At 40.0% G+C, this 27,996-nt stretch overlaps 1 protein-coding gene across 3 annotated transcripts in view; it reads left to right on the plus strand.

The window, feature by feature from the left end:
* The window catches only part of chrna8 (cholinergic receptor, nicotinic, alpha 8), a 362,783-nt gene that overhangs the window by 329,281 nt on the left and 5,506 nt on the right, over positions 1-27,996 (plus strand). For all 3 annotated transcript variants that reach the window (XM_059973862.1, XM_059973863.1, XM_059973864.1), the window contains one exon: positions 6,509-6,618. In XM_059973862.1, the coding sequence (XP_059829845.1) occupies positions 6,509-6,618 (110 nt within the window). The remainder of the gene's footprint in view (positions 1-6,508; positions 6,619-27,996) is intronic.

Consider the following 27,996-nt stretch of genomic DNA (forward strand, 5'->3'; position numbering starts at 1 on the left):
ACACTAGGCATTTTTGAAAATACCTCCATCCACATTAAAATGGGTATTTGGGTGAATCTCCTCCTACTGGGCATGCACAGGACACATCTACAGAAAACCAGCGACATGTTTGGTGTCGAATCTCGCCGTGAAAGACTTGGTGCGTGTTTGTTCAGTTACAGACTAGAAAAACTTAAAAGGAAATTGACAAACAACAGACAGCTGTTGGCTCTCGCAGGAGGATTTAAAACTAAAAAAAAACAAATACTGGAGCATCTGGAGGCAATGGACAGGGAGATCATGGACAGTATGACCCAGCTGATGACAAACAGTGAAAAACTGACTAACCCTGGAAACATTTCCTACAGCCGCGGTCTCTTCTCCTATGAAAGGGACGACAGCTACAATTAAATGCAATAAGGCTTGTTACTGGGCAAAAGTGAAATTTGCTGTTACCTCATTTGTTTGCCTTTACTTTGGCCAAGTCCTTTTGTATTATTTTACTGTATTTAACACGTGCAATAAAGTGAGTTACTGGGCAAAAGTGATTTTATTTTTACCTGAGTAAAAGTGAAATTTACAATTTTCCTTTTTTGGCCTTAACATTTTCACGTCTATGCCAAACATAAGCTACTACTTAAAAATTACATTTTGGAAGTAGTGACAATTGCATCTATTGAATGTTTGTACAAGAAATACATTAATAAAGCACCTTGTTAAATATATAAAACATGTCTACATCAGTGTTATTGTGTATTTCCATACAATGTTACATTAGGCTGTTATGCATCTATTGTCAGAGAGGTACTTGCATAAATAGGTAAACCACCTTCATATGAGCAAGGACAGAAAACAGGGCAGTGATTATACTTATTTATTCAGTAAGTTTTTGGGTCAAAGCATTTGGTGAGCACGTTTCTAACTCTTCTGGCTTCAGTCTTATTGCTGTCTGTTCTGAAATTGTTAGGTTATGTGGGGGGGGGGTTGAAATTCTCTGTCATACTGCAAAGCTGCAGTAACATTCTGCTCAGGGACAGTCCCTGAAGCCGTCCACCATTGTTGTTGTGGTGTTGGAGGTTGCATTCAAGAAAACAATAAAATGCCGTGCTGCCGCCACCATCTGTTCCGGCATATCATGACAGCGTTTTTAAAAAGCTCCGGTTACCCTGTACACATTACACTCCTCAACTGGCATTTTCAGATTTACACACCCTGGAGAGCATTTTAGAAAAGCTCTGTTTTCAGAGGAGGAAAACATTGTTTCAGTGTGGACAGAGGGTCAAAATGAAGAGAAAAAGCTTTGGTTACAGATTTATCCAGTCTAGTGTGGATGTAGCCTAAGAAAGAATCTAACTATTATCAACAAATATTTAACAGATGTTAACAGTGTTTACTCACTAACAGACATATAAATTCCACACACAAGATCAGAAAGTGTTAAATTGTCATTTTTACCTTCCAGACATTCATTGGATGTTTTACAAGAAATAATATGACACACCTCTCCTTGTTGCTACTTATAAAAGGGTCAAGGAAAAGTCTGACACATTTAAAGCCATCTGCAATTTAGTGGCAGGTGATGGAAGAGGGCAATACTATCACTGTATATAAATTAATGTTGAGCACTTTATTTCTTCAGTTCAGGCAGCAGTACCTCAACAATACAAGAAAACAAACATTTTACTCAAAGGCTTTCCATAAACGTGAGCCTCGAGAATCTTTGAGAATGAAGTATCTTACTTTAATTTTTCCTGCATTTTCACTATGCTAATTAAATACAACATTTACATTTAAGTTGTGTTGTTTCCATGTTGATGAATTATTGAAGTACTGGGTCAACTCAGTTTCTAAATATAAAGAAGTTTATTTTCCCACAACGAAGCTCATTTGACAAATTTGTTTTATGTTGACCATGCTGTAGCTTACACTTAAATGTTTTTTTTTGTTGCACATCGGTAACATATAATGTGTTTTCTGCTGTTATCTACATGCCTGTCAACAAAAGTGCTGTGACATGTGATGTTTCCCATGATCTGTGGCAGTCTCAAGAATAACTAAAGATGGGAAATAAATACTGGATATAGCAAGGACACCTGCACCCCATGGGAGAATAGAAAAAGAAACCACAATGATTTCAGCTGAAAATCTTTGTAATTTGGGTTAAACTGTTATGCACTGCCACCTAATCTCATAGATCTTTACAAAGTCCAAAGTGCAGTGATCTCTCTTTAACAAAGAACAATCATATTTTCCTCCCAGGGACATTATTTGATTCTATCACATCTTATAGCAACCTAGCATGTTCCTATCTGTTTTAATTCAATTTCATGATTAAAGAAAAGAAAGGCACTAGTTCATGGATTTATTCTGTTACTCTGATAATAGTCCATTGTGATCATTTTTGAAAGATCAGAGGGTTTATTCAGCCTTGAAAGTACAGACATCCTGAAATAAATGCAAAGTGCATCTTTTATTAATCCATACATTAATACTTCATGATTTCATTCTCATGCTTATGCATATTCTTCAAGAGGAAATCTGCTAAAGTAGTGTAAAGCAACCAGGTTTTTCAATAAATATATTATTTGGGAATGAGGATGCACTTGTATGCAGTGTCAACTAAGTTCATGGCAATGTTGCATAATGAAGAACGATGGCTCTCAACCTAAAGCCTGGGGGCAGCATTTGTTTCCCTGGACACACTGCCTCAGGGATGTAATAGTTGTAAATGGATGGTAGAAGGGGTACAGATCCAGCCTGAGTAGCACGAAGAGACACATTCTGGCAAAAAAAAACACGGAGTCACACACAGACTGTTATGAACAAAGTCAATACTCAATTAAGAGTAGCGAGATGAGTATTATGCTTGAAGCAAACCTAAAATTTAAGATGCTAAAACATTTTAAATAATGGAACTTACACAACAGAAGATCTAATGATGTTTGAGGCCTCCTTGATGCTTCAATTTTTTGCCATATGCTAAAGGCAATAGACAGGGTGACATGGTAATGTAGTGTTCAGCACCAGCAATCAGAGTTCCACTCCTGCCACCCTCTGGAATGACTTTTCACCTTCTGCCTGTGACCATGTGGGTTTTGGTAAGGCCCAGCAAAATGGTGGCATGCTCGGACACATCAGCCACTCCAGGTCCAACCAAGAGTGTATTTGTTCATTCTGTACATCTTTTTCATGATTGCAAGTCACTGCTGGATACCAAGAACATCAGTTACTGCAGGATTATCCCATCACCAAATTGCTCAACAGTGACAGAGCTGGATTTATTCTGTACCATTGTTGTGTTGTCACCTGGACTGGTTGCGTACCATTATGCTCAGAAGTTGATTGGTGTGAGAGAATTGTCTTAGGTGTTTTTATTGTATTCACCAATGGACATTGGTTAAGGAGAATACTACAAGTGTAGTTCACTAGTTTATTGATGAGATCAACGGCAGGGGAGATGCATTGCTTCAGATGTGGCAAGGACTAGACCGATACGGGGGGGGGGGGGGGAGGTGTGACACCTGTTGCAGTTGCCCAAGAGACGAGACGCCAAAGTGGTATGGGAGAGGTTTTGTGGAGCACACCATAGTGGTTTAGGGCTGCCCCTCTCATCAGTGCTGCCCTCCACTATATGTTCAGTACTGCCCTCCAGTGTTCACTCTATGGAAGAGCAAGCAGAACCAGGCCAACCTACCAACAATCAACAGTAATGCCACTCAGGAACTTTCATTATATATTTTTTTCTTTGTGTTTGTATGTTTTTCTGAAATCATAATCATGTGTGCTATTTGTGCTATGTGCTGTTGCTAATGTGTTTTACACCTTGGCCCAGAGGAAAACTTTCATTTGACTATATTCATGTATGGTTGAATGATAACTAAACTTGAAGAACTTCTGACTGCTTCGGTTTCTTCCCACATTCCAAAGGTTATTAAGGGCTAAAAAGTTGTGGACATGCAAGGTTGGTGCAGCAAGCATGATGACATTGCAGGCTGCCCCCAGCACATATTCAGACTCTGTTAATTGTCAACACAACAACCCATTTCACTGTATGTTTAGATGCTGAGCTGTACATGTGACAAATAAATCTATCTTCTTTGATATTTCTGGAATTGGGGTGTTGGGCAACTGTTCTGCTACCAGCAATTAGAAAGATATGATGCTGATACATTGGTTTCAGTGGCCAACGCCCTAAGCCCTGGATCCCGCCATTGAACACCACTGCCTCTCTACACTCTCACCCACTTCAAAAATACTTCCATTAACCAAATCATCCAGTCACATATAGGAGTAAATGGAAAGGCCATGCGGAGTTGGTATCCAAAATAAAGCTGGTGTGCACCAGGAGACCAGTCAGGGCTGAATTAACAGAGTATGAATTTGATACAGCATTTACAAGCTTGGCTGACAAAATTACACAGAAACTTGATGGTGGTTACAGAAAGACTTCATTAATTAACAAACTAGGTCTTCATTATAGAATAAAATGATTACCACAAGTTTAACTTAGTTCACAGTACATCCAATTTTCTATTACAAAAATGATGCTTGCTATATAATTAATAAAGTTGATGGAAGTTGGGTGTTGTCACTACTGCATTCTATATCTCTATTTTTAGAGTTTGCCTGTGGTCTGTGATTCCCTGTAACCATGTTAGTACAATCCACATCCCGATTTAGCCCTCATTCCCCTACAACATCACATATTATCTGCTAACTTTGCTGTGAGTACTTTGTGATGTAATTCTGTTAAAGGGATCAGCACATGTTCATGTGCACATACTGTCGTGGTTGAAATGACCAGGAGATGCAGACAATTCTTCGAGAAATTTAAACTTTTATATGCAAACAAAGGCTGAGGCAATCAATGAACTTGTCACCGAAAGCCCACCGAGCTCCGGTGTACAGCATTCTTTATAGTAATTTCTTATCTCAGTTACATTTTCGGTTTTATTAGCATACCCAATCAATTTTTAATTGCATATCATCTATTCATTAACTAAACAATCGCTCTTGCCTAGCTCTCGGTGCACCACCATTATTTCTTTCCAGTTCGCATTGGGGCCCTATTCCTGGCCAAGGTTATTTTTCCAGACAACCTCCCTCACATTACATTTCTTGCTCATACCATCCTGTCCGCCACCGTTATCTCTTACTAAACAAAGGATGAGTGTAATACATGGGGTACATTTCAGCTAATAGTGCTGCTAGCTAATTGCCACAGTATGCAGCTAAGAGAGTACAAAGTATTCAGTTAAAACAATACATAACAAAATGTGTCTAGTAAAATAATACATAGTAATATTCAGTACCTAGAAGTGATTACATAGTATAGTAAATAGATAGTACATCGTGATTATATTTCAGGTATATATAATGATTATGTCAGGTATATTTCTCAATAATACTTTCTCAAAAAGCCATGTGAAAGGGACCATGTGATTGCTGTTGACAGGGTGAAGTATTGATAAGGAGAGCAGGGATGACGCTGTTGCTTCATTTTGACATTGTACTACAGGGCCTTTTACGTCCACCTGAGAGAACAGATTAAACCTCATCCAATAGACAACATTTAAGATGATATAGCAGTCCCTCAATACTGAATTTAAGTGTCAACTGAGTTTTTGTCCTCCAATCAAAGTTCAAAGCAAATTTTTTTTATCAAAATACATTACCTTGAGATCCATTTCCTTGCTGGCATTTACAAGAAAGAATAGAAATACAGTAGAAATTCACAACAAACTGTACTTAAGCAGTCATAAAGACTGACAAATAACCAATTTGTAAAAGCAGACAAACTGCACAAATAACAAAAACATTACTGAGAACAAGAAATGTAAAGTGCGCCTGTAGGTCATAGAATCAGTTTGGGGTAGTAAGTGGTGATTGGGGTTATTCACTGGAAAGAGACCCACTTGTAAGTCATTTAGTGTTTTAGTGGGATTTGTAAATATAATGGATGAACTTCCATAAAAGTCTCCTGAGGCCTAGATGGAGAGAGAGTGAAGGCTGATTGTGTAGGATGAGGACAAGTGGAAGCACAAGAAACAACATTATGTACAGGTTTGGGGTAAAGGAAAAATAGGAGGAAATAATAAGGAGCCTAAAGTTCTGGAGTGGACTAGGGGATCCATAAACACTGAACCAAGTCAAAGTAACAACTTGAAGGAAGAAGGTCATGTTCATCTTGCCTACACCTGAAGTCGCTGTCAACTAATAACAATTAATCTACATCAGACCCAATCAAAAGGCAATGAGAAGACCCAGTACTGAAATGCTTCGAGAACAGTAAGTTTCTCCCAGCCTGCAGTTCAATATGTCCATGCCCCTATTCACAAGGTATTATTTCGTAAAAGTAATTGGTCCTGTTTGTATTTAAATGAATGAATCTCACTGAGTGAACTAGTGTAACTGGAGCCTGATCACAATTGGTCCTTTCAGGAGAGGATGAGTAGTTTGAGGAGGGGAGTGGTGAACACTTGAAGCAATGTGACCAGAATGACATTAACATACCGTGTTGTTGTTTCAGCTCAGTACTTTGCAAGCACGATGTTCATCGTGGGCCTCTCTGTGGTCGTTACTGTACTGGTTCTTCAGTTTCATCACCATGATCCTCATGCAGGGAAAATGCCCAAGTGGGTAAGTTAATGATATCACCAAAAGACATATTTTGGAGAAATTGACTTGTAAGTGAAGGTGGCTTCCAAACTTGGTGGAAATTGTTCTTCAATCAGTTAATTCACTGTTTGTTGGTCTGAGGTCAATAAATTCAATAAAGTAGAGAGTGGAAGAATTGATTGAAGACTGAGGAACTGCATCTAAAAAAGGAGGCTCTGAAGGAAAATGAAGTTTCCTATGATTAGTAAATGCTCCTTAAATATTCGTGGTGGATAAGCAATGGTGAATATTAGAAGAATGCAGGGCTGAATTTGCAATAATCATTTCTTTCCTGTCTGGCAAAATTTAAATGGGGAAACGGGCTTGAGTATGAGATTGAGAATATTCACAGAAAAATTATATAAAATGAAGAAGAGTAGTAACCTGAGGAGCAGATTAGAATTTGGCAAAGGAGGAGAAAGGGTTTGTTTAAGAAGGGGAAAACAGTATGACAATAATGTTGCAGTGAATATAAAATCCAACTAAAAAAGATTCTAAGGAGTTAAGAAGAGAGAAAACATAATCAAAGCATTGTAAATATCTTACAAATAAAAATTGGAATTTTCAATGGAAACAAAATAAACAATAGATCAATTAAACAGATCCACAACTGAGACAAAACCATCCAGAAATGTTGGAGAATTGGAGGTCAAGTGAAAGGGAGGAAGTGAATGAAATCAGATTTAGACAGAAATAGTGTTAGAGACATTTATGATGTTAGAGGCCAATAAACCCCAGTACCCAGTAGCCTGCATCTCAGAGAAATCAAGAAAGTGATAAAAGAAATAAGGTGGGTTGCTAATGATTTTCAAAAGTTCCTGAAACACTTCCAACTGATTGGTAGGTAGCTAATGTAATCCCTTTAAAGTAAAAACTAGTGAGAGAGAATTACAGACCAGTTAACTTAACTGAAGCTGTGGGACAATGCTAAAGTTCATGATGTAATAGCAGAACATTTATAAAACAGCAAAATGATTGTTCAAAGTCAGCATGGAGTGATGAAAGGGAAACCATCCATACAAATATACAAGAACACTTCAGTGGTGTAACTAGTAGAAGAGATGAAGGAGAACTAGTGGATACAATGCATTTTGAATGTCAGTAAGTTTTCAGTGAAGTCCTACATTAGAGCCTAACAGCAAGATTAAATGAGTGGGATTTAAATTCAAGGTCGCTTGAATTATTAACATGGAAGTAAATGAAGTTGACCTTACACTGGCATAAAAATCCACCAGAGTCACTGACATTCATTAGAAAAAAGCCCAGTCTGACCATATGAAACTGTAGTTCCACAGCAGTGCACTTCACTCATAATTGTCCTCCAGAATACACTATAAACCATTCCATTCAAGGGTGATACTGAAAGGACAATTATTGTTTTCCTGTCATCAATAACTGCATCTCTGAATGGATGAGGGGGAAGGGCCCTCTCTTTCCTCAAAGCTGCTCCATACCAACTGAGGCAACAATTTCATTAGGATCTTACTGACTTGACATTAAGCAATTGTCAGCTTTCCTCAATAGCCCACAACTGCCATCCCATTCTAGCAATGGACACCATAAATGGCAATGATAGGGGATTTTTTCTCATAGCTATGGTTCTGAAGATGGTTAGGATTAGGAGTGCATCTAGAACTTGACTAGGCTAATAGACTGCATGTGCCGACTATCCAAAATAAAAACAGAAAATGCTGCGAAAACTTGTCAGTTTAGGTGGCCTCTGCAGACAGATGAACATTTCAGTTCAGGGACCCTTCTCAGAGCTGTGAGAATGAGAACGATTAGTAGATTAGTTGTCCCTTGTGAAGTGACCCTAGTGTGAGAGTGAGTGGTTGAAATTGGAAGGCAGTGGTTGGGAGGAAGTTGAGGGATGTTTGGGGAATAAAAAGGAATGTATAGTAGTGAAGGATGAATGTAAATGGATGGGTGATAGTTGGCACAGACTCAGTGGATTGATGGGGGCCTATTTCCATGTTGTATGTCTATGACACTAATGAAATTGTGATTATGAATATACACTCTTAGTCTCCTATAGCTAGTGTGATTGTCAATTTACAATCACTGCTCCCACCACAGAGAAGATGATAATGGATTCAGCTATGAAAGATGGGAAGGAAATGGAAGATGTATAAATGATAATAGCTTTTATGAATGTTAATTGTTCACAATTGAGACTGTATTCAGATCATAAAATTGAAGATGTTTTTCTAACATTAAAAATTGCTATATCACACGTTGTATATAATTTACAAAGCTCATGGCTGCATGTGTATTCTTTTCTGACATGTAACCTGTTTCTTATAATGGGTCAGTAACTTTGATTCATCATAGTGCTATATACCTGACATCAGTCAATATTTCATGATCTGTTGGCGGGAAACCCTGGGGACTTTATCCTGAGCAGCTATCATTATTAAAGAATGGATGATTGCTTTCAGAGTGTGCTGGGTATTTTATTGCGCAAGAAAAAGAGCTTGAGGTATAATATCTCCTCTCAAGGGTAAACTTGTGAGGACAACATAAAGTGAGGGAATCAAAGGTGATGAACATCAAAAGAGGCACCCATTGTCAGTTCGAAGGATGTTCTGACCATTTTTCCACAGAAAAGATGTGATTAAAAATGTTAAACTAGAAATGCTTCTACATGGCACAACTTCCATGCATATTAGGTCTCTACAGCCAAGATACTAGAAAAATGAGAGGCGACCTAATATAAAGTACACAATTCTTCATGGTTCAAAAGGGTAGATAGGGAGCAAATTTCCCTTTGGCTAAGTGCCCACATTTATGGAGCAACACACACAAACTGCTGGAGGAATTAACGAAGGCTCTCTGCCTGAAACATCAACTGTTTATTCCCATCCATGCATACTGCCTGTTTTGCTGAGTTCTTCCAGCATTTTGTGTGCATTACTCAAGGTTTCCTTTCTGTAGAAACGCTTGTGTTTATGAAACGCAGTTAGACTGGGTGATGAGGAAAGAATATCTTCCGCTTGCCATCATGGCCCAAGGCATTAAGAACAGGAGATGAGACAAACATTGATTAGTCTTCTGAGTGCATTTCTCCTCACCATTTGCTGGGAAGGATGTGATTAAGCTGGAAAGGGAGCTGAAAAAGTCCATAAGGATATTACTTGGATTGCAGAGATTGAGTAATCAGGAGAGATTAGGTCTGCTTTCCCTGGAGTGAATGAGGCTGAGAGGTGACAACTTGAGAAGCTTTCATAGCCCTTGTTTGTTTCCCATGGTAAGGGTGTCTAATGCTGTAAGACATATTCTAGGTTTAGATTGAAAGGGGGAAGGTTTGAAGGGGATCTGAGGGATTGTTGGTATCTGGAAGAGCTCCCACAAGAGGTGGTGGAGGCAGAAACAATTAAATATTTAAGTAGCTTTATGACAGGAATGTTAATGAGCAAGGCACAGGGGGGGGCAAACACAAGAAACTAATCTATTGAATCTGTAATACATCATCTTTAAATATCATTGCTCACTATTTTTAGATTCTAAAACTGTTGCAATGAAATCTGGAAATCCAATAGCTTATTTTACAAAATTATTGACTTAGAGTTGCCTCTAATAGCCTATAGAGCAATCAACACAACTTTGTGCTTTTTTCAAAAAGACTTACTTCTTCTCATCTGTGCCTCGGCCTGTGCTCAACGAAGCTGGTAAACCAAAGCCTTCCCACTCTATCACCGGCACACACTGACAACAGCCGTTTTGCCTGACCATGCCTTGCTGTGATTTTGTGCTGAGTTTAAGCTCTCATGCTGGCACTTGCTGTGCCTGTTCAGCTGAACAAGACTGGCCTTGCCCCGAGCTACTCCTTTTACACTCTCTCTTGACATTCAGTAGGGCTATTACACCAACAATTACTGCGCCTGCGCCACCAAAAACAAAGGGACATTGTGCTCCTCATCATCAGCCGCATTTGTTAATTCATTGATTTGCCTGGATATTAGTCAGTTTTATATGTTATCAACATTTCCATCTTTCCAGATTGTCGTGTTTCTCAGTTCTTCGAAATAATTATTGATCACCATCATTTTGTTTGAATGCTTTTGGCATTGCCTTTTGTCCCAAGAACACAAAAACATAGGAGCAAGAATGGCCACTTGGCCCCTCAACCCTGACTCACTATTCAACACCACTGGGGTAGAAGTGCCTCTAATTTTTTCTTTAACAATGAAAACAAACTTCTGGCTATATGACCACACATCAATTAAACTATACTGTTCTGGCTATAAAACTGTATTTCATACGTAAAATCTCTACTTTTTACAACATAAATATAAATCCATATTTCGTAGACAATTTTAACTGAAAGATCTCAGTATGTCTTCCTGCTGCCAAAGAAGTGTATCCATCCCAGAGTTTTAAACATGGACTAAGTGTTTCAGGTTTTGAGTTTGTGTAATCAAGTTATGCTCTGCCATCTAAAATGAATAAGGTAGGCATTTCTCATAGATTGTGTTCATCACTGCTTGGTGGTTCTACCTTCTAATGAATAGGTTGTCCCAGGATTTAACTTTATAGAGCACAGCAGCACAGACACAGGCCCTTTGGCCCATCTAGTCCATGCCAAACTGTTATCATGTCTAATCCCATCGGCCCACACTTAGACCACAGCCCTCCATGATCCTCCCATTCATGTACTTATCCAAACTTCTCTGGCTTCCTAACTCATAAGGGTGTCAATAGAGTACTAATCTGAGCACTGTTGATGAAAAATATGAAAATAAAGAGAGTGACACAGGATTGTGTAGCCTTGAAACTCAAGTGTGAAAAGTAACAATAAACTAGCAATATGCCTTACACCAGATGTGAACAACAAATTAATCAAAATGGAATTGGACAGTAGTTTGGCTGTTTCATTCATTCCACAAGATGAGATTGGACGGCATTTTAAAGATACTAAACTTAAGCCTGCAAATATCCAACTAAGAACTTACACTGGAGAAAAGATAACTCCTGTGGGAATGGCATTTGTAACAGTGAAATACAACAACCAACAAGGCACATTGAGGTTGTATCTGCTAAACAAAAAGGAGGGACAGCATTGTGGGGATGTGAGTGACTGAGACAACCACTACTTGATTGGAGATCTACCTACAATTTGCATGCCACATCCACTGCAATGAAGCCAACTGAAAGCAAATTAGAAAGAGTACTGGATGATGCCGCAACTGTCTCCATGCCAAATACCGTGAACTGTCTCTGAACTGAGGACAACCAGGTAGTGGATACAAACCTCTGTGCCTCTGGTTGGAAAGCCTATTGGACCAAAGAAGGGCCATGCTGCTCAGTGGAATCATAAAGGTGACGATAGCAATGGTCTGTCTATAACAGTTTTTGTAGGGACATACTTGAGAAAGTCTCTGATATGTTAATCAGGCAGTTACATGTGAATTGTAGCTATGTTTTAAGCAACAAGCTTCAAGAAAGTTGCAAGCATTCAGCTTTTATGAGTATAAAGAATCAGAATCTACCCTGCACACACTAAGGTTATCCTATGAACTTCAAATCAGAGACAAAAAAGGTGTTTGTAAAAGTAGATGCAAAGACCAAAGCCCAGCTGGATGAATAGAAGGCCAAAAAGAAAGGAGTCAATGGAAATACAAAAACAGAGGATTTGTCAGATGGTGTTGTGGATGCGGAAACCAAGAGAGATCGAATCATAAAAGGAATAGAAGAAGGATTAATAAGAGAATACTCCAGTGAACTAAATGGACATTCCCAAGGTCAAGATGCACAAGCTAGAAGAAGGAAAAGGAGGGAAGAGATGGAGAGAAAGAAGGTGAACAAGAAAGGGAATAGTGTGAAAGAGAGAAGGAACTTAAGAAAGAAAATGAAATGGATCAAAATAGATCAGAGAGAAAAAATGAGAAGAAAGGCATCTAGAGCTGTCAGAACCTCTGCCTGTGGTTTGAGTGAACACCTACAACCACCGCTGAAACTGAGGTTCTTCTAGTGCTAGGTCCCACCTGCCAAGTGAGTAATCTCCTTTGTCAGGAAAGACATCATCCCACAAGAGAAAGAAATCCTCCACAGCTATCAAAACTTTAGACCTTAAATTTACAATGCTGTGGATGTCTGATCTGTTTATAGTAGTTCTGCTATACAATATACTCTATATATAGTTGAGATGCATTCTATATTGTGTTGGAGTTTACAGTAAAGCAGGGAAGAGTTGTGTATTTAATATTTCATTAATTTTGCGTAATTTTGTATGTATCTTTGTATGCAGATGTATGCATCTTTGTTGTCCAGATGTTCCACAGGCTGAGTGAAGAATGAATGAAATGACATCTGCTATTGAACTGTTGTGCTGGGAGGCAAATTGGAGGAGATGCAAGTAACATCTCAAGCAGGAGTGATGTTTTTCATCACTAACCTCTCAAAGCACTCCACAGTGAATGTAAGTGCTACTAAATGGCAGTCATTGAGGCAGGTTACTATATCCTTCTTGAAGCAGGAGGATACCTCAAACTGCTGAATCGAGAGGTTAAAGATATTGGTGAACACTCCAGCAAGTTGATCAGCACAGGTCTTCATTACTCAGCCAGATTCTTCAGCTGGGTTTGATGCTTTCCAAAGGTTCACCCTCGTAACAGGTACTCTCATGTTGGCCTCAGAGACTGAAATCACAGGTTCTTCAGGGGCTGTGGGAATTCATAGAGTTCCTCCACGTTTGATGGTGAAAGTTTGATGATGCGTTGAAGGCATTGAGCTCATCTGGAAGCGAATCCTTGTTTTCTGCTAGGTTGCTTGGTTTCACTTTTTAGGAGCTAATAGCATTCAACCCTGTCACAGCTGGCAAGCATTCTTTAGTGATTCAAGTTCAGTTCGGAATTGCCTCTTCATCCGTGAGGTGGCATTCTGGAGATCGTACCTGGACCGCTTGTATCTTACTTAGTCACCAAACCTGGATGTCACCAATCTGGCCCTCAGCAGATGTGGATATCATGCTTCATCCAGGGCTTCTGGTTGGGTAAGACTCTGAATGGGGACACATCCATATACAGCTGTTTGTATAAACTCCATGACAACTGTGGTGAATTCATTTAGATATTCTGAGTCCTTGAACATGGCCCAGTCCACCAACTGGAAGCAATCACATAGGCGCTTCTCTGCCTCCAGAAACCTTTGTTGTCCTTATTTCTTGAGCCTTGCTCTTTAGCTTTTGCCTGTACGCAGATACAGCCAGGTGGTTGGGTTTCTTAAATTGCAGTCTGGGCATGGATTGATAGGCATTCCTTATTGTAGTATAGCCATATATTGGGACCTCTAGTGCTGCAGGTTATATGATGATGGTAATTGTGCAGAGATTTCTTCAAACAAGCCTGACTGAAGCCTCCAAGTATAATTTAAATGTGCCAAGGTGGACTGTATTTTAGTTTGCTGATGGCAGCATTCAATATCCCGAGTGCCTGATTACCACTGGCTTTTTGCAGTATGTAAACTGTAGTCAGGATCACAGAGGAGAACTCTCTTGGTAAGTAGAATGGTCAACACTTAATTATTAGATGTTCCAGGTTGGAGAAACAGGAGTATATCAAAATTGCCACTTTCAAGAACCACAGAGAGTTTATCTTGAAACATAAGCCCCCATCTATTGCCTTCTCTGAATTAGCAGTTTTGTCCATCCTATATATTGAGAAGTCTTCAGGTCTGATCACTGAATCTGGCATTTCAGTGAGAGCCATGTCTCTGGGAAATGCAGAACACAGCAATTCTTCATTTCCCGATGATTTAGCAATCTTGCCCTTGCGTCCTCAATCTTGTTTTCCAGTGACCGTATATTTGCTAACAAGATGCTGGGTAGAGGGGGTCTCTTTCCTTTGCATTTCAGTCTGGCTTGGAGTCCACCACTCCTCTCTCTCTTTCTGTCATGATGAAGTACCTTTGCCTGTATACTTGAGAGTTAAATCCAACAAGTCCTTGACAAGATCGTGAAATCGCTATTTCATTAAGATGGTTCAAATGTACATTGTTTAAAGAAAAACTATACGCTGCAGATTGCAGTGTGGGTAATTTGAAAGAGGGGTATTTAGAAGTTTTGTAAGCAGCCTACCAGATGTCATGAATCTTTACTGGCACCACCTTGGGAAGGTCAGACTATATAGGTACCTCCATATTCATTGCTGATATTTACTTTCCTTGTAATGAGGAATCCAAAGTTAATGGTCCTGGTGTACATCTTATATTGCCAAGTTAACAACCTCTCCCTCAATGTCCAAAAAGCAAAAGAGCTGATTGTGTTTTGCACAAAGAACAGAGACAGACTCGCCCCAATTCATTGCTTGGGATTTGGACATTGATAGCAAGGCCAGTATATACTGTCCATCCCTTAATTGCTCTTGAAAAGTGATGATGAGCCAACTTCTCAAGGTGTTACCTTTATTCTGCTGAAGCCATCCCAACAGCATTTCAGGATTTTAACCCACCAGCAATGCAGGAACAGCAATGGATTTCTAGTCTTGTGTATCCTATAATGGTAATCCTATGTATCTATTGCCATTGTCCTTCTTGGTATTAGTGGTCATGTGTTTGGGAGGTGCTGCTAGGCAGCCAAGCTGGTAACCGTGGTGCACTTCCTGATCTTTGCATGTTGCAACCATTATGTGCCAAGGGTGAAGAACTGTACTGAGAGGATGGTGGATGGGGATGTCAATCAATCGAACTGCTTGTTTCTGGATAGTGAGAAGAATTTTGTGTACTGTTGAATTGCAATCTTCAGAGCAAGGAGTGAGTGTTCTGTCACAATCCTGGCTTGTGGAAAGTCTTTGGTAAGTCACTTGCCTTGCCTCCAATTTTCTCCTAAAGCCTTATTTATGCAGCTCTTCACAAGAAACTGTGTAATGTAATATTGAAGAAAATTCAAGGACAATATGACCACAAATAATCAAAGTTCCAAAAAGAATTAGTACTTTAGTTGGAGCAGATAGGGAGACAGATTCTGGAAAGGTGTAATAACAGAGTTGTCGTGATGGGAGATTTTAATTTCACAAATATCAATTGGCATCTCCCTAGAGTGAGGGGTTTAGATGAGGTGGAGTTTGTTAGGTGTGTTCAAGAAGGTTTCTTGACACAATATGCAGATAAGCCTACAAGAGGAGAGGTTGTACTTGATCTGGTATTGGGAAGTGAACCTGGTCAGCTGTCAGATCTTTCCGTGGGAGATTATTTTGGAGCTAGTGATCACAATTCTATCCCCTTTACCAGAGCATTGGAGAGGGATAGGAACAGACAAGTTAGGAAAGTGTTTAATTAGAGTAAGGAGAACTATGAGGCTACCAGGCAGGGTCTTGGAAGCATAAATTGGGAACAGATGCTCTCAGGGATATGTACGGAAGAAATGTGGCAAATGTTCAAGGGATATTTGCGCAAAGATATGTTCCAATGAGACAGAGACAGGATGATAGGGTACAGGAACTGTGTTGCACAAACGCCATTGTAAATCTAGTCAAGAAAAGAAGAGCTTACAAAAGGTTCAAAAAACTAGGTAATAATAGAGATCTAGAAGATTATAAGGCCAGAAGGAGCCATGAGAAGGCCTTGGTGGACAGGTTTAAGGAAAACCCCAAAGCATTCTACAAGTATGTGAAGTGCAAGAGTTTAAGATGTGAGAGAATAGGACCAATCAAGTGTGATAGTGGAAAAGTGTGCATGGAAACAGAAGAGATAGCAGAGATACTTAATTAATACTTTGCTTCAGTATTCACTATGGAAAAGGATCTTGGCAATTGTAGGAATAACTTACAGTGGACTGAAAAGCTTGAGCATGTAGATATTAAGAAAGAGGATGTGCTGGAGCTTTTAGAAAGCATCAAGTTGAATAAGTCACCGGGACCAGACAAGATATACCCCAGGCTACTGTGGGAGGCGAGGGAAGAGATTGCTAACCCTCTGGCAATGATCCTTGCAACATCAATGAGGACAGAATTAGTTCTGGAGGATTGGAGGGTTGTGGATGTTGTTCCCTTATTCAAGAAAGGGCGTAGAGGTAGCCCAGGAAATTAAAGCCCAGTGAGTCTTACTTCAGTGGTTGGTAAGTTAGAACATAGGACACTACAGCACATTACAGGCCCTTCAGCACACAATGTTATGCCGACCCTCAAACCCTGCCTCCCATATAACCCCCCACCTTAAATTCCTCCATAAACCTGTCCAGTAGTCTCTTAAACTTCACTAGTGAATCTGCCTCCACCACTGACTCAGGCAGTGCATTCCACACACCAACCATTCTCTGAGTAAAAAACCTTCCCCTAATATTCCCCATTGAACTTCCCACCCCTTACCTTAAAGCCATGACTTCTTGTATTGAGCAGTGGTGCCTCTTAATATCCTGTTTACCTCTATCATGTCTCCTCTCATCCTCCTCTCCAAAGAGTAAAGCCCTAGCTCCTTTAATCTCTGATCATAATGCATAATGCATACTATCTAAACCAGGCAGCATCTATGGTAAATCTCCTCTAAAACCCTTTCCAATGCTTCCATATCCTTCCTATAGTGAAGCTTTGCCAGCAACTTTTATGTTAAAGACCTTTGCCATTTATACCCAACAATAGACAATTGTAATGCACTTCAGATTGGGCACTTATCCCTCCTTCCTACTTAATCTCATTCTGCTATTCAAAATTGTGGTACAAAATGAATAATTGCTAATGATTTCATTATTACAGCTTCTTTAACATAGAACATAGAATAGTACAGCACATTACAGGCCCTTCGGCCCACAATGTTGTGCCGACCCTTAAACCCTGTTTCCCATATAATCCCCCACCTTAAATTCCTCCATATACCTGTCTAGTAGTTTCTTAAATTTCACTAGTGTATCTGCCTCCACCACTGACTCAGGCAGTGCATTCCACACACCAACCACTCTCTGAGTGAAAAACCTTCCTCTAATATCCCCCTTGAACTTCCCTCCCTTTACCTTAAAGCCATGTCCTCTTGTAAAGCTTATGAGTAAAGCCCTAGCTCCCTTAATCTCTGATCATAATCCATACTCTCTAAACCATGCAGCATCTTGGTAAATCTCCTCTGTACCCTTTCCAATGCTTCCACATCCTTCCTATAGTGAGGCGACCAGAACTGGACACAGTACTCCAAGTGTGGCCTAACTAGAGTTTTATGTTGACCCATGCATTATTACATCATGTCTCTTAAACTCTATCCCTCGACTTATGAAAGCTAACACCCCATAAGCTTTCTTAACTATCCTATCTACTTGTGAGGCACTTAAATAGGGAAGCTTGGGCAGAAATGTGGAGACTGATTTTACTTTGATAAGGTTCAAGTCATTTTCTTTGCAATTGAAGATTGATTTCGGTAAACTTTGAAAATAATCCTGACAAATAAGCAACGTCAAAGTCATTTCTTGAGTTGATTATTGAATAAAGCATTCGAGTCTTCAAAGAATTTTATCACAGTTTCAAAAAGTGCATTGAAGTGTCTCAGGCAGTTTCCTTTTCAGAGCCATCTGACTTCTGTGTGCAACAGCAAGTGTTGTTCATCTGTTCATCTTTCTCAATACAAAGCTCTTGAAATAGTCGAGAATTGTACTTACTGCGTGATAACAGTATTTAATGATCTAAGCAGCCAATCACTTGGGCTTTTTGCATCAAGGTGTTATCTGAGATTTATACAGTGGATTGTAAATATGTTAGGTAACAGTTTTTTTCAAGAAAATAACAACATCAAGGCGACATCTTTTCATCAATGGTGCCCTGTCTGTTGCACAAGCAAGAACGTTGGTGAGTGGAATGTTTCCAGTCCCCTTGCAAATAACAACTCTTGAACAATGCTTTAATCTTTTATGAAGGAAACATAACCAAGAAGCGCAGATTTGTGCCTGGCAAAGTTGTCTCAACCAACTGCAGTGCAAATTCTGTTGTCCTAGGTTTGTTGTACAATGTGTTTTCCACATTCTCAGACATTTTATCTATTCATTTTGAATAGAGTCGTCGCTGAGATGAATCATTTTCATTCTTTGCTCTGATGAGTTAATGCATAACCATATTCAGAACCTCCCTTGCTTCTGGCGGAATCAGTTTTTCTCCAATTGTATGATGTTTTCCAGATTTAGCAATAAAATGTTGCATGAAGCACACAAACCATCACTGTTCTGTTGTGAAGTGCTGGCAAACATGTTTTTAACTGCTTTGCATTTCTGAAAGTTTTTATGCAGCGACTGAAATTAAGACAAGTTCTTGTTTGCTTTGTCAGAGTATATTCTTTTCAAAAGTTCAAGGAGCCTTGGTGGCTTCATTGCCTCATTCATAAAAAAAATTTCATACAATAGACACATTAGCTGCTCTTGGTTCCTTGGTGCTGGTATCAATCCATATCCCATATACTCCACATTAATCTGTCAACACTTTGTTTTCATTTGGCCTGCTTTCACTTATTGTTTAAGTCTAACCTCAAGCACTGCAATCAATAAAGGGGAAATTTATGACACTATCATAACTCAGGCAAAACCTGACTCTCGGCCTGAAGGTACATAAAGTTATGTCGGTTGGGTCATCGGCTAGAGAAATGTGGTCAAAATCATTCAAAAGAGCAGATTATGAACTGAACCCCTTTGAACAGCATACCCCAATTCATAGGAATTGTGTCATTGCATGATTAGAGTGTGGAAATCTAGCTAACCCTGTACTACAGTAGTGAATAGCACTAATCCACAGAAAATAACACGATTTCTTCAGTCCAGATTTCTCATGATGTGCTAAGTACAGAAGTGTCACATTGCTTTTCAACAACTATAATGTGCTTCGAGCAAAGTCTAAGAGAACGGTGGGTGAGTAAGTGATCAGGGGGTTCTATGATCATTGTTTATAATTATGTGACACTGAGGATCAAGTGCTTATGATAAGTAATTAATTTATTAAATTAAACCTCTAATTCCTCAGCTGCCCACTTTCTACCGAACATGCCCCCCACTGCCCCCTTTATGCTTATTACGCCCTTAGAAACTCAGTATCACTCACTTTCTGAACTATGGGGCTATAGTAAGTGAATTATGCTCATGTTACAATGATACAGAACTTGAGAGAACACCATAGAGACAAACAAGCATCTTCTTTCTTATGTTGTACTGAATTATATTGTTTAATATAAGTACAAACATCTGCATTTATATTAAAACTAAAACTGCAGCCCATTATCTTGGTTTCTGAGATTTCCCTTGGCTGTTGTAAAGAGAGAATTCTGAAAACAAGCAGCCATAGTTCCATCTGTAGCACAATCCTCTGCAGATAAGCAAATAGCAGTTGCAATTTGTTGATGACTTAATCAATCAAAAGAAAACCCTACAATTATTGAAAATATAATCATGCAGATTAAAAATTTGTCTTGGCATTTGGGCAGTGACAAGGACCTCATAAGATGGATGTCATTCTGTCAAACATATTAATACTGATTAAGGTTATTTCTCATTGGACTCAACCTGTCCATTATGGTTAATTGCACTATGGTTAGAAACAATGTATTGTACACAGAAGAGCACTTACAGAATTTTAATCAGCTCCTCTCTTCCTGGTGCAGAAAATCTAATATTTGTTTACAAAAAAATGTTATACTGTATGCACTACTTAGATGCTGCATTCTCCCTTACATGTTCTGATACGCTGCTTTTGAATCTTGTGCATTTTTACTTTCTGTGAGACTTGCGTAATTGGAATCATGCTGATATCACTGTTCCAGGTCGCAGGGGTTTCCATGAATTAAACAGTTGATAACAACCAGCAAGGAAAATAATGTCCATGCCGCAGTTATTATCATGGTATTTCACTTCTGCACTGTCCACAGTATCTAGTTCCACCTAAAACACAATTTGTTAGCATATTATGTAAGTATAAAGGTGTCAATCCATTCATTTGGAACTGCTCTGTCTGTAAGTTTATTAGAACAGCAGTCAAGAAGACTTCAGCTGATTTCAGTACAGGTTAGTCCAGGGATAGTATATGGGTTAACTGAATTCCCAGTACTGATTATTTTCTCTGTATGGCTCTACAATCATGAGTTACACTCTTGCTTCATTTTATCAGTTTTAAAGGTTCTTAAAATTAGTTAAAAGTAGTTTAAACACAGTTCATTTATTTTTAGTGATTCATGTTTAAGCCCAAGCACATTCTTAAAATACAGTTTAACGTCTGAGGATTTCTTTCTTACAGAAGACTTCCAAATTGCCAAGCATTTCTAAAACACAAAAGATTTCCAAAACACAGGTGCAATTTCTAGAAGCTAAAAAGACATACTAACAAACTGCAGATGAACCAGTCATCATTTGCAGAAGTCAAGACAGAAGAATGGATTCTAGTTCACCCCATGTTTCTGTCATTCTTCTTGAAGTTCCTCGATCATTTGTAATAAACAAGAAATGCTTTCTACATTTATAGTGTTTTACTGCCACTTGGGTGTGCAGAATATTCACAATCATGTGAATATTTTATTCAAATGCCTTTTTACACAAATGGTCTAAAAGCTTTCGGATACAGAGTTCCTAGCTACCCACAAAGATAATATCAATCTGGTCTGCAAACTTCCGTGAACTTAACAACATAGCCAGTTCTATTTAGATTGAAAGCCAAATTAAATATCAGAATCAAAATCAGAAACCAGCATGTGATGTTAAATTTGTTAACTTAGCAGCAGCAGTTCAATGCAATACAGAATCTAGCAGATTAAAAATAAATAAATAAATAATAAGATAATAATAGTAATAATAAATAATACATTTTAAAAATAATAATTAAATAAGCAAGTCAATTACACATACTGAATAGATTGAAAAAACAGAAATACTGTATATTAAAAAAGTGAGGTAGTGTCCAAAGCTTCAATGTCCATTTAGGAATCGGATGGCAGAAGGGAAGAAGCTGTTCCTGATTCACTGAGTGTGCATCTTCAGGCTTCTGTACCTCCTACCTGATGGTAACAGTGAGAGAAGGGCATGCCCTGGGTGCTAGAGGTCCTTAATAATGGACGCTGCCTTTCTGAGACACCGCTCCCTGAAGATAACCTGGATACTTTGTAGGCCAGTACCCAAGATGGAGATGACCAGATTTACAACTTAATGCAGCTTCTTTCGGTCCTATGCAGTAGCCCCTCCATACCAGACAGTGATGCAGCCTGTCAGAATGCCGTCCATGGTACAACTATAGAAGTTTTTGAGTGTATTTGTTGACATGCCAAATCTCTTCAAACTCCTAATGAAGTATAACCACTGTCTTGCCTTCTTTATAACTACATTAATATGTTGGGACCAAGTTAGATCCTAAGAGATCTTGACACCCAGGAACTTGAAGCTGCTCACTTTCTCCACTTCTGATCCCTGTATGGGGATTGACACATGTTCCTTTGACTTACCCTTCCTCAAGTCCACAATCAGCTCTTTCGTCTTACTGACCTCTCATCACCACCTGAAATTCTGGCAACAATGATTGCATCATCAGCAAATTTATAGATGGTATTTGAGCTATGCCTAGCCACACAGTCATGTGTATATAGAGAGTAGAGCAGTGGGCTAAGCACACACCCCTGAGGTGCACCAGTGTTGATCATCAGTGAGAAGGGTATGTTATCACCAATTCACACAGACTGGTCTTCCAGTTAAGAAGTTGAGGATCCAATTGCAGAGGGAGGTACAGAGGTCCAGGTACTGCAACTTCTCAATCAAAATTCTGGGAATGATGGTATTAAATGCTGAGCTATTGTCAATGAACAGCATCCTGAAGCAGGTCTTTGTGTTGTCCAGGTTGTCTAAACCGTGTGGAGAGCCATTGAGATTGCATCTGTTGTTGATCTGTTGTGGCAATAGGCAAATTGCAATGGGTCCAGCTCCTTGCTGAGGCAGGAGTTCAGTTTAGTCATGATCAACCTCTCAAAGCATTTCATCACTGTTGATGTGAGTGCTACCAGGCAATAATCATTAAGGCAGCCCACATTATTCTTCTTAGGCACTGGTATAATTGTTGCCTTCTTGAAGCAAGTGGGAACTTCTACCCATAGCAATGAGATGTTGAAAATGTCCTTGAATACTCCCGCTATTTGGTTGGCACAGGTTTTCAGAGCTTTACCAGGTACTCCATCGGGACCTTCTGCCTTGCGAGAGTTCACTTTCTTTAAAGACAGTCTTTAACATCGGCCTCTGAGACAGAGATCTCAGGGTCATCAGGTGCAGCAGGGATCTTCACAGCTGTAGTTGTGTTCTCCCTTTCAAAGCATGCATGGAAGGCATTGAGCTCATCTGGTAGTGAAGCATCGCTGCCATTCATGCTATTGGGTTTCGCTTTGTAAGAAGTAATGTCTTGCAAACCCTGCCAGAGTTGTTTTGCATCCGACGTCACCTCCAACCTCATTCGAAATTGACTTTTCACCCTTGAAATAACCCTCCGCAAATCCTACCCGGTTTCCTGGTACAGGCCTGGGTCACCAGTCTTGAATTCCACAGATCTAGCCTTCAACAGACGATGTAACTCCGGGTTCATCCATGGCTTTTAGTTTGGGAATGCACAGCAAGTCTTTGTGAGCACAAACTCATCCACACAGGTTTTAATGAAGTTAGTAACAACTGCAGCATATTCATCCAGGTTCAAAGATGAATCCCTGAATACAGTCAGTCCACTGATTCAAAGCAGTCCTGTAATCGCTCCTGTGCCTCCCTTGTCCATACCTTCTTGGTCCTCACTGCTGGTGCTACAGTCTTCAGTCTCTGCCTATATTCAGGGAGTAGAAGTACAGTCAAGTGATCAGACTACCCGAAGTGAGGGTGTGGAATAGCACAGTACGCACTCTTAATGGTGGTTTAGCAATGGTCCAGTGTGTTGTTTCCTCTGGTATTGCAATGATCTGTTGATGGCAGTTGCTTAGTGATTTTTTTCAGACTGTCCTGGTTAAAATCTCCCAAAACTATGGTGAAGGCATTGGGATGCTCTGTTTCATGCATGCTAATCCCATTGCTTAGATCATCTAAAGCCTGCTTGACAATAGCCTGAGGTGGATTGTAAACTGCTACCAAAATGACCCCAGAGAACTCCCATGGTAAGTAAAAAGGACAACACTTAACAGCTAGATATTCCAGTTCTGGTGAGCAGCATTGGGACATCACTGATATATTTGTGCACCAAGAAGAGTTGATCATGAGGCATACTCCTCCACCTCTGCTTTTGAGAGACTCTATAGATCTACCCTGATGGTGTATCATAAACCCGTTGATCTGGATTGCTGCATCTGGTACGGAAGGGGTTAACCAGGATTCTGTGAAACAAAAGGATGCACATAGTCCTAATGTCCCTCTGATTCAGCTCCTTAGCTCTGTGATCATCGATTTTATTCACCAGAGATTACACATTTGCCAGCAAGATAGTCGGTATAGGGAGTTTAAAACTCCATTTCCTTAAACACACTCGTAACCCCAATCTACACCTGCGCTTCCTCCGAGTTGTCCTCCTTGGGCACTTCCAACCACAATCGGTGTTGTTTCCCTGGGTTTTCAGTAGCGATAGTTCACTTAAACACAGTAAGACATCTTTGTTGACTGTACTGACTTAGGAAGCAGCTGCGCTTTTTAGCTGTATCAGGCTGAAATAGGAATATTTAACCGTATCCATTGAGAGTACTGCTGTTACTCGAGTCGCGTCTAGGTGCCCCATTGTCTTACACATGCATGGCGAGGTGGACATGTGACTCTACCAAAGAAGGTGAAAGGTATTCCTTCCCTTCACTAACATGCAGGTCAGCCTTGGACAAGATGTTAGCACCTGCTCAGCCCTTCGTTCAGGGTTATGTGAAGCCATGGGAGCAACTGGTGGATGGCCGTATGAGCAGCTGATGCATATCACAAGACCTGCTTATGCGACCACTAATGCCAGGCAGACAATCTCTGATGAGCATTGATGATGGCTGGGGTCACCAGTATTTTAAAAGATCCTGCCCAGAAGAAGACAATGGCAAACCACTCCTGCAGAAATGATTGCCAAGAACAATTATGGTCAAAGACCATGATTGCCCACATCAGATGACACAGCTCATAATGGTGATGATGATTGTCTTACAATACACCTCTTGAACAATATGCTCTGTGGACAGTATTTGTTTGCAAAGTTGGCCTTATAACTTCAATCTGATTACTGTTTGCCATTTACATTAAGAACTGAAGACTGGTTCCCAGGAGCTAAACTAAGAATATTGGTTAATTTATTTAAAAACAACAGTTTGATCTTTGGAAATGTCAGCTGCTGTGTTTAGAAAGCTAAGCTTGGCACCTGTTCTTATTGTGTTGCATTGCTGTCCAAGATCATAGCTCCTTGAAAGTGGCAGCAGAAGTGGATAAGGTCATCAAGAAGGTGTACTTGGTGTACAGTATGTTCACCTCCATCAGCTGTAACAATGAGTACATTAGTAGAATGCTATGTTGTAGTTGTAATACATTTTAGTTAGGCTACATTTTGAACACTGTGTGCAGTTCTGGTCACCACAAGACAGGAAGAATGTTATCAGCACCAAAAAGATTCATCTAACATGTCATCAGATTTGGAGTGTTTAACTTTCCTATTTATTTGTGTTGTCACTTTTTGGGAGCCATGGGTTTGCACCCCAAGATTACATCAATACATCCCAGATCTCCTATCATTTACTGTATACTTTCCTCTTGCATTTGACACCCCACAATTCATCACCTCACTAATGCCCCATCTGCCATTTCTCCACCTAAATTTCCAACTGGTCTATATCTTGCTATAACCTATGACAACTTCCTCTTCATCCACCAATTTCATTTAATCTACAAATACTAATCATCAGATCACTTACATTTTCATCTATATCATTAATCTATATTACAAACAAGAGGTTCCAGCATCAATACTTGGTGAGCACTACTGGTGAAAGACATCCAATCAGAATAACACCCCTCTACAAAAAAATCCTTTAACTTCCACGACCAAGTAAATTTTACCAACTTACCCTGGATTTCATGTTACTGAATTTTCTGAATCAACCTACCATGCGGTAGTTACCAAATAATTTACTGAAGTCTAGCTGGACAATATCCACTATCCTACTCCCAGTAGTCACCCTTATCACTTCCTGAAATCTTCAATCAAATTTCTGAGACAGGACATCTCCTCACAACTATGCTGACTTTCGTTAATATACTTTTCACAAAAATCACTCAAGTTAGACAGTTAGGATCTGCCCTTGATAATAGACAATAGACAATAGGTGCAGAAGTAGACCATTCGGCCCCTCGAGTCTGCACCGCCATTCTGAGATCATGGCTGATCATTCACTATCAATACCCAGTCCCTGCCTTGTCCCCATATCCCTTGATTCCCCTATCCATCAGATATCTATCCAGCTCCTTCTTGAAAGCATCCAGAGAATTGGCCTCCACCGTCTTCCGAGGCAGTGCATTCCACACCTCCACAACTCTCTGGGAGAAGAAGCTCTTCCTCAACTCTGTTTTAAATAACTGACCTCTTATTCTCAATCCATGCCCTCTGGTACTGGACTCTCCCAACATCTGGAACATATTTCCTGCCTCAATCCTATCAAATCCTTTAATTATCTTAAACGTTTCAATCAGATCCCCTCTCAATCTCCTTAATTCCAGCGTGTACAAGCCCAATCTCTCCAATCTCTCTGTGTAAGACAGCCCTGCCATCCCAGGAATCAACCTAGTGAATCTACGCTGCACTTCCTCAATTGCCAGAATGTCCTTCCTTAAACCTGGAGACCAAAACTGTACACAATATTCCAGGTGTGGTCTCACCAGGGCCCTGTACAAATGCAAAAGAACATCCTTGCTCTTGTATTCAATTCCCCTTGTAACAAAGGCCAACATTCCATTTGCCCTCTTCACTGCCTGTTGCACTTGCTCATTCACCTTCATTGACTGGTGAACTAGGACTCCTAGGTCTCTTTGCATTTCTCCCTTACCTAACTCGACACCGTTCAGACAATACTCTGCCCTCTTGTTCCTGCTTCCAAAGTGGATAACTTCACATTTATTCACATTGAATGACATCTGCCAAGTATCTGCCCACTCACTCAGCCTATCCAAGTCTCCCTATATTCTCCTAACGTCCTCTTCGCATGTCACACTGCCACCCAGTTTAGTATCGTCAGCAAACTTGCTGATATAGTTTTCAATGCCCTCATCTAACTCATTGACATAAATCGTAAAGAGCTGTGGTCCCAATACAGAGCCCTGTGGTACCCCACTAGTCACCTCCAGCCAGTCTGAGAAACACCCATTCACTGCTACCCTTTGCTTTCTATCTGCCAACCAGTTTTCTATCCATGTTGAAACCCTGCCCCCAATGCCATGAGCTCTGATTTTACTCACCAATCTCCAATGTGGCACCTTATCGAATGCCTTCTGAAAATCTAGGTACACAACATCTACTGGCTTAGCCTCGTCTAACATCCTTGTTACACCCTCAAAAAACTCCAACAGATTAGTCAAGCATGATTTGCCCTTGGTAAATCCATGCTGGCTCGGCCTAATCCTATTTCTGCCATCTAGATGTGCCACTATTTCGTCCTTAATAATGGACTCAAGCATCTTCCCCACGACTGACGTTAGGCTAACAGGGCGATAGTTCTCCGTTTTCTCCTTCCCTCCCTTCTTGAAAAGTGGGACAACATTAGCCACTCTTCAATCTTCAGGAACTGATCCTGAATCTAAGGAACATTGGAAAATGATTACCAATGCATCCGCAATTTCCTGAGCCACCTCTTTTAGAACCCTCAGATGCAGACCATCTGGACCCGGGGATTTATTAGCCTTCAGTCCTACCAGTCTACTCATCACAGTTTCTTTCCTAATGTCAATCTGTCTCAATTCCTCTGATATCTTCTGACCCTGGCCCATCCATACATCTGGGAGATTGCTTGTGTCCTCCCTGGTGAAGACAGATCTAAAGTACACATTAAATTCTGTTGCCATTTCCCTGTTTCCCATAACAATTTCTCCCAATTCATTCTTCAAGGGGCCAACACTGTTCTTAACTATCTTCTTTCTCTTCACATAGCTAAAAAAGCTTTTGCTATCCCCTTTTATATTCCTGGCTAGACTGAGCTCATACCTGATTTTTTCTCTCCGTATTGCTTTTTTAGTTAAGATCTGCTGTTCCTTAAAACTTTCCCAATCATCTGTATTCCCACTCATCTTAGCCCTGTCATACTTCTTTTTCTTTAATGCTATACAATCTCTGACTTCCTTTGTCAACCACTGTGGCCCCTTCTCCCTCTTTGAATCCTTCCTTCTCATTGGAATGAACTGCATTTGCATCTTTTGTATTATGCCCAAGAATATCTGCCACTGCTGATCCACTGTCTTTCCCGCCA

This window comes from Hypanus sabinus, chromosome 7 (assembly GCF_030144855.1).
Source record: "Hypanus sabinus isolate sHypSab1 chromosome 7, sHypSab1.hap1, whole genome shotgun sequence".
NCBI classification, from domain to species: domain Eukaryota; kingdom Metazoa; phylum Chordata; class Chondrichthyes; order Myliobatiformes; family Dasyatidae; genus Hypanus; species Hypanus sabinus.